We start from the raw sequence: 6,670 nt of genomic DNA, 5'->3' as shown, positions 1-6,670 counted from the left end.
AAAGTTAATACAAGGAATGGTTATTTTTGCTATCCTCCCCTCAGATACAATAAGAAAGCCCATCACCCCAGCAAAATCCCTGCTGTCACCCCTGAAGCCCAAGATCTGCTTCCTCGGTAAGGCCGCAGGCGCCAGGCTCTGGGTCAGCACGCAGCTGGGTCACGAGAGGACAGCCGGGGGAGCAGTCCGCGGCTCTAGCCGCACTTGAAGAGCAGCACAGCGAGGTGACCCAGGTAGACGAAGACGAAGTGATTGGTCTCGTGAGTGACACAGCTGGAAAAATCCCTGCCCACAACGCAGTGCCACGTGGGGTTGTATTTCCTGTCAAACTCCTGCGGGAGAGACCGCTGGGGAGCGCAGGGAAGGGCTGGAAGGGCTCGTGAAGGAAAAAGGGGAGGGAGAACGCCGAGAAGCAGGCCCGCGGGGCACACGAGGGACTCACAGCCCCCCCGGGGGTCAGGCAGGGCGCCGGGGCCGGCCGTTTACCCTCTTGATGCGCGCCGCCACGTCGAACTCCACGCCCTGCTCCTCCAGGGAGCGCAGGGCGCACTGCACGGCCTGCTGCTGCATCTCCTCCGCCATGTCCGTGTCCTTGATCACCGCCTTCTGCTCGCCCATGGCCCCTGCGCGCCCGACACCGACCCCAGTCACGGGAGGGCCCCCTCAGGGCCGGCCGCAGCCGCCTGCGCCCCGCACCTCGCCCCCGCCGCCGCCCGTTTAACGGTCCCGCTCGCGCCGCTCCCGCCTCCCTATAGCCCTAACCCCGCCCCCTCCCCTCACCGCCCGCCAGCTATTGGCCGTCGCCGCCGCCGCTCCGCACGCTCATTGGCTGCAGCGGACACCCGGCGGAGGGGCCGATCCAGCCGGGCACGCCCCCCACGCGTCGCCATGGCAACGGGGCCGGGCCGGGCCGCAGCGCCCCCTGCAGGGCGGCACTCAGGGGGCAAACTTCGCTAGGAAAGAAAAGAAAATAGCCCTAAAGCTCTTAAGATGGCCCTAAAGTTCTTAAAACAGCCCTAAAGGTCTTAAAACAGCCCTACAGCTCCTAAAACACATAACGTTTTTATTATCTGAGAAGCTCACTTTGGAAAGAAAATAAATACAAAGGCCTTTGGGGGCTGTTTTTCCCCTAAACGCAGCAAAACCAGCAGGGATGCCCCGCATCACCCGTGCCCAGGTCTCTGCTCAGTGAGGTGCAGCTCCGCGAGCAGCCCGCGGCTCAGCCGGCTTTGAAGAGGAGCACGTTGAGGCCGCGCACGAGGAAGAATATGAAGTGCTTGGTCTCGTGGGACACGTAGCTGCCGAACTTCCTCCCCACGACGCAGTGCCACGTGGGGCTGTACCTCTTCTCGAACTCCTGCAGGAAAGACCGCTAGGAATTGTCTCCACCTCACAAATCTCACTTTTGGAAAGGCGACTCAGAAGCAGCAGGAGCTGTCAAGGTTGTTAGTGGCCTCTCACAGCTCGCTGGCTGCTTGGACAAAAGAAACAAATAAAAAATACCTCAGCACTTCCTAGCTGAGCAGGCGTAACCTCAGGGATTTCCCCCAAAATGTCAAACCACGACCTCATGTTAATTTTCAGGTCATGCAGTTATGTTCTGCCATCGTCCCATCACACTCTGGAGCCTGCCACACTTACTATATATATGTATATATTTATACAGGTCTATTAAAGGCAGAACATTCCAGATGGCAATTATATGCTGTCATATCCAACAGCTCTCAAACGAGGAAACTCTGTGGGAGCACGCAAGCATTTCTGTCAGGTATTGCAACCTTGGTTAAGTGATCTCCTCAGGTTCCAACTAGGAGCCATGTGGAAAATCTGACAAACTGTGAACCAACCCCTCTGATCTGCACTAACAAAGATCATATTTCTTGCAAATGGAAAAAGAAATCACTGGTAGCTCTGTTAGGATGGCAGAAAGGAAGACGTCCCCAGCAGATGTGCCAGCACTATTTAGTTGAAAGAGATTCCAACAGGTGTACCGCTCAGATCCAGCAAACCCTTAGATGTCTCCATTTGGTAAAGCCAAAACTGTATCAGAAATAGATCTGCACAGGCATCATTCTCTTTCACACACACCTAACAGTGCCCTCAGACTCATGTTTTTAGCAGGAGTCAGCACATAGAAAGGGGGCACAAACACAAAACGTTTTGCAGAAAAATACTTTTTAACTGCAAATGTTGAAGCAGCTAGTCAGTCCTGCACAACTACTGCAGAAACAGGAGCAGAACCTTAAGACCCACTTGAACAAAATTTAAGTGGTAGGTGAAAACGGTGGAGAAAGCTCCAGCAGATTTAAATGCGCAACCAACTGGTTTCTACCAACCAGCTGTGGGACAGGTCAGACTCTCTCCTGTCTCCCCTGGGCACCAAGCTGGTGAACCAAAGCTTAAAATGAAGGCATTGCAAAAGAGAAGGGGCAGAACCAGGAATGGGACGTGTAGGGCTGGGGGAACTGCGGGAAGTGGGCCCACAGCCCCGCATATCTCATGTGAATGGAACTGGCTTTTCCAGACAGCGTGCCAACAGCCACCCGCTGGGCTCCTGCTGCCCACACAGCGCTGCACAGGCAGCCAGCAGCAGACATTTACCCTCTTGATCAGGGCGGCGATTTCCCTCTCCAGGCTGTACTTCTCTATGGCCAGCACGGCGCACTCCACGGCCTGCTGCTGCATCTCCTCGGGCATGTCCGTGTCCTTGATCACCGCCTTCTGCTCCCCCATGGCCCCTAACACCTCACAGAGCAGCCGGACGCCCAGCTGGGCGCCCCGAGCCGGGCCCCGCAGCACTCCCCGGCCCCGCAGTGCCCCGCAGCAGCCCGAGGCCCGCCCCCGCGGCCCGGCCCCGCCCGTTGAACGGCGCCGCCCCCCGGGCAGCACCAACGGCAGCGCCCCGTAATGGCGGCGCAGCGGCGGCCGGGACCCGGATGGAGCCGGGCGCGGGGCACGCCGGGAGTTGTAGTTCCCTCCCCCCCCCCCATCCCGGCAGGGGCCAGGCCGCTCCCAGCCCTCCCGGCGGGTCCCGAAATAAGGAGCTGGCAGCTGGGGTGGGGCTTGGCGTTTATTTTCCAAATCAAATCTCCAAGAGGCATCAGCAGAAAAAGAAACAGCTCAGGCTCTGTGACAGCATAGCCGTGGTTTTTAGTAAATCCAGCAACACAAGAAAATAAAAATAGGAGATGTTTGGAACAGGGAGAACAAAACACCGTCAGTACTCACAGCACGAGCAGAAATGAGGCAACACTGCATGAGGCTAGAGAACTCCTGAAGGCCAAACTCCTCCAACAGCCCTACTAGCAAAGATGAAGCCTTTTAGAAAAAAATAAATACAAGGAAGACTTTTTTTTTGGTATTTTTCCTTTTTATATCCACAATGTAACACCTTCTGCTACAGCACAGTCCCTGCCATTGCCCTTGAAGACCAAGGTCTGCTTCCTCGGGAAGGCCAAAGTAACCAGTCATAGGAGCCAGCGCAGTCCTGTAACGAGACGCAAGTGTCAGGAGGAGTCCCCGGAGCTAACCAGACTTGAAAAGAAGAATAGCAACTTGGCCGAGGTAGAAGTAGATGAAGTGCTTGGTCTCATGAGTCACGTAGCTGCCAAAGTTCCTTCCCACGATGCAGTGCCAAGTGGGATTGTATTTCTTGTCGAATTCCTGCAAAATAGATCACTCGGAATTAAGAACGCTTCTGAACAGGTATTCACTTGGAGAAAGGCAGTTAGAGGAAGAGCAGATGCTCTTAAATACTAGGATTATCTTATTTACAACTTATTCACCTGCTGCTTAGTCAGACAAGACACCCTCCCCACTCCCCCCCCGTGCTCCCTATCAAATCAGGAATAAGCTCAAAATATTTCCTTTGCTCAGGGAAAGTAGTATTTCTCCCCCCATAACACATAACCATAATCTGGAACCACAACCCTGAGTAAAAGCCTCGCCACTCGTTTTGTATCTGTGGGGATTAAGCCATTATCTCGGCTTCATTGTTCCTCTGCAACATGGGTGCTACAGGGACTGAGGGGCAGCTACAGAAAACTCTGCTACAAGCTGTCATACCAGTGCTATGAGCAAATCTCCATGACATGTTCACACACATCAAGCAAACTTCTCCAGAAGCTTCCAGTAGCTGCCACAGAAAGTACCTGGCACACAGCAGGCTAAACTCCCTCTTTGCTATCTTAGATATTTCCTGCATCTGGGAAAAAAAAAAGTGCTTCTCTGTACTATGGGAACAGCAAAACAAGTTTTCTCTGATGAGAACAGCCATTCTGCTTAGCTGTGTTACTTTTAAGATTACTTTTCCACAAAAATCAGTTTAGCTTCCACTGAGATTACTCCATTTCTCCATTAACCTGAATTGATGAAAGAAATATAATCAGAACTAGATCTTTCCCCACCTTCTATTTTTTAGTGTAGGATTAACAGACTTTTCCAACAGAAAAAACACCTTGGTGGCTGATATGTATATTTTTTGCTTTGGTCACTACATAAAGAAAGACGTGAGCACAATAGACTTGCCAAAAAGAATGTTTCCCTGCAATTCTTGTTTCCCAGGTACAGAACTGAACAGATCCTGAAGATTAAGTTCAATACAACTGAAATCAAGAACTATGTAAAACAGGCTTTCTCTCAGAGAAAAGCTATAGGAGAGCTCAATAGGGCCAGTGTTTTGTCCTGGCAGATCAGTCACAGGGACAGGTCAGCTGCCACTTTTTTGTTAACCTGGACAGGGAGCTAATGGAGGAAAATGCTTAAGTGGAAAGTTTTGCAAGGGGAGAGCAGAAGGACCACAAAAATCCATGCAAAGGGTGGGGAAAGGAACATAAGGACACCAGCCTACAGGGAAAGCCCAACTTGATTATCTAGTATCTCTGGAACTTGTTTCTCTAGAGCTACTTGCCTAGCAACGTTCGCCTGCCTGACTTTTCATGCACACGAGCACGCCCCACAACCAGACCCTCACCTTCTTGATATGCGCAGCAATATCCTTCTCGATGTTGTACTTCTCCAGGGCCTGAGTGGCACACTCCACAGCATCTTGCTGCATCTCCTCCGACATATCAGCATTCTTGATCACTGCCTTTCGGTCACTCATGATTGCCTGAATCGAGGCGAAGACCGAAATTCAAAGTTACAGGCGCAGCCACCTGCCGAGCAATCTCCCAGGGTACCACCACCGCTCCCCAGGGCTTCCCGCAGCGCCCAGCTCAGCACCCGGCCATACCACGCCGCTTGCAGCGCAGCAGCCCCGCAGGGCGGCTCAGGGGCAGGGCACAGCCCCGCTCGCAGCCCCCTCAGCTCAGCGCCTGCTCCGAGGCGTAGCAGCCCCGAGCAAGGGGAGCGTAGCCGGGTCCTTCCCAGCCCTTCCCGATCCCCCCCAGCCCCGCTCCGCCCCGCCTCAGGCCGGGAACCACCGGGAGGGGGCGCAGCCCCCTCAGCCGCTCCCCGCATCCCCCCGGGGACCACGGGAAGGGGCGAGCCGCGCCCCGCCCGCCCTCCCTCGGCCTTCCCGGTACCGGTCGAGCCCCAGCCCCTCAGGGCTCTGCTCCCCACGCCCTTCCCTCACCGTTCGCGGTCGCAGAGCAGGTGCAGCCCCGGTAGAGCGGCGCGCAGCGGGCGGGCGGGGATGTAGGGGGCGGACACGCACCTCAGGGGCTCCGCTCGCGCCGCCGCCGCGCCGGTTTAACCGACCCGCGCGCGCCGCACCCGCCTCCCTCAGCAGCCAGCCCCGCCCTCTCCGCGCCGGCCGCCGGCTATTGGTTACCCCTGCCGCCGCTCCGCGCGCTCATTGGCCGGGAACGCGCTGTCTCGCAGCGCTTTCTCTCTGCGCTTTCTTTCAGCCCGGCATGCTTTGCGGCCGTTGCCATAGCGATGAGCGGCGCCGTGCGGACGCCGGGCTCGGCGCTCCCGGGGCTCCCGTGGGGCCGGCCCGGGGCACGGCGTGTCCGTGGGGCCGCGCTCGTGGGCAGGCCGGGAATGGGGGCGCTCAGGTGCCCCGCAGCCTCCGCTCGGCCTCCCCTTTCCCCCCTCGTCATGGCTGAGCCGCCCCAACCGGCGCGTCCGTGCGGCCGGTCCGTGAAGGCAGCGTGCGAGGCCCCCCCGGTAACTCCTCCGGTAGGCACCGCTCGTGGCTCCCCCTGCCCGAGGCACCGAAAGGATAACGTGTGGTGCTGTGCGGGTACCGTGCTGTGAAGAACACGGGGTGAAAACGGGGAGGTTTGGCCCAATTCCGCCCGCAGGACGCGAGGAGGCCCTGGGGGTGTGAGGGCGGAGGGCGGCGGCTGGAACCCAGCCCGTGCTGGGGAAGCGCAGCTTCGGGCCCGCTCCTCGGTGCTGTGACCTCACCTCCCGGCGTGACGCATGGCTCAGTAACTCCGCATCCGTTCAGTAATTCCGTATCTATTCAATTCAAAGGCTCCTGGGTGACTCCCATGTACAAGCAGGGCGTTCGCTGCACACAAAAAAAAAAATCTCACCAGACGATTCCCCAAATTGTGATAAATTCCCCACGGGGAACCAAGACCCCTCCCGCTAAAGTTCCTGAGGGGGAACCAAAACCCCTCCCGCCTCCCCTCGGCCCCGGGGACCGACAAACACCCGGCGTGCCTGGCCCCGGGGGGGTTCACGGGTGAAATTAAAAAACCTCCGGAGCTCGGCAGGG

At 56.8% G+C, this 6,670-nt stretch overlaps 3 protein-coding genes across 4 annotated transcripts; all 3 read right to left on the bottom strand.

Annotated features, from left to right (window-relative positions):
* Positions 1–19: 19 nt before the first annotated feature.
* LOC309885022 (dynein light chain 1, cytoplasmic-like) lies at positions 20–647 on the bottom strand. The gene is made up of 2 exons (XM_082774559.1): positions 487–647; positions 20–332 (listed from the first exon to the last, which is right to left on the bottom strand). The coding sequence occupies exons 1-2, from the start codon at positions 616–618 to the stop codon at positions 195–197; spliced, it is 270 nt and encodes an 89-aa protein (XP_082630685.1). The 5' UTR covers positions 619–647; the 3' UTR covers positions 20–194.
* Positions 648–1,115: 468 nt separating this feature from the next.
* Positions 1,116–2,768, bottom strand: LOC309885021 (dynein light chain LC6, flagellar outer arm-like). Its single transcript, XM_082774558.1, has 2 exons — positions 2,602–2,768; positions 1,116–1,357 (listed from the first exon to the last, which is right to left on the bottom strand). Exons 1-2 carry the CDS (start codon positions 2,731–2,733, stop codon positions 1,220–1,222), a joined length of 270 nt encoding a protein of 89 aa, XP_082630684.1. The 5' UTR covers positions 2,734–2,768; the 3' UTR covers positions 1,116–1,219.
* Positions 2,769–3,058: 290 nt separating this feature from the next.
* Positions 3,059–6,460, bottom strand: LOC309884750 (dynein light chain 1, cytoplasmic). 2 transcript variants are annotated; one of them, XM_082774007.1, is made up of 3 exons: positions 6,355–6,460; positions 4,973–5,110; positions 3,059–3,663 (listed from the first exon to the last, which is right to left on the bottom strand). In XM_082774007.1, the coding sequence occupies exons 2-3, from the start codon at positions 5,102–5,104 to the stop codon at positions 3,526–3,528; spliced, it is 270 nt and encodes an 89-aa protein (XP_082630133.1). In that variant the 5' UTR covers positions 5,105–5,110; positions 6,355–6,460; the 3' UTR covers positions 3,059–3,525. The 2 variants fall into 2 exon arrangements, with proteins under 2 accessions (XP_082630133.1, XP_082630132.1); XM_082774006.1 differs by lacking the exon at positions 6,355–6,460 and adding an exon at positions 5,576–5,730.
* Positions 6,461–6,670: the final 210 nt, after the last annotated feature.

Source organism: Aythya marila, assembly GCF_965140915.1.
Source record: "Aythya marila genome assembly, chromosome: 17".
NCBI classification, from domain to species: domain Eukaryota; kingdom Metazoa; phylum Chordata; class Aves; order Anseriformes; family Anatidae; genus Aythya; species Aythya marila.
This window is presented reverse-complemented; position numbering and strand designations above follow the sequence as displayed.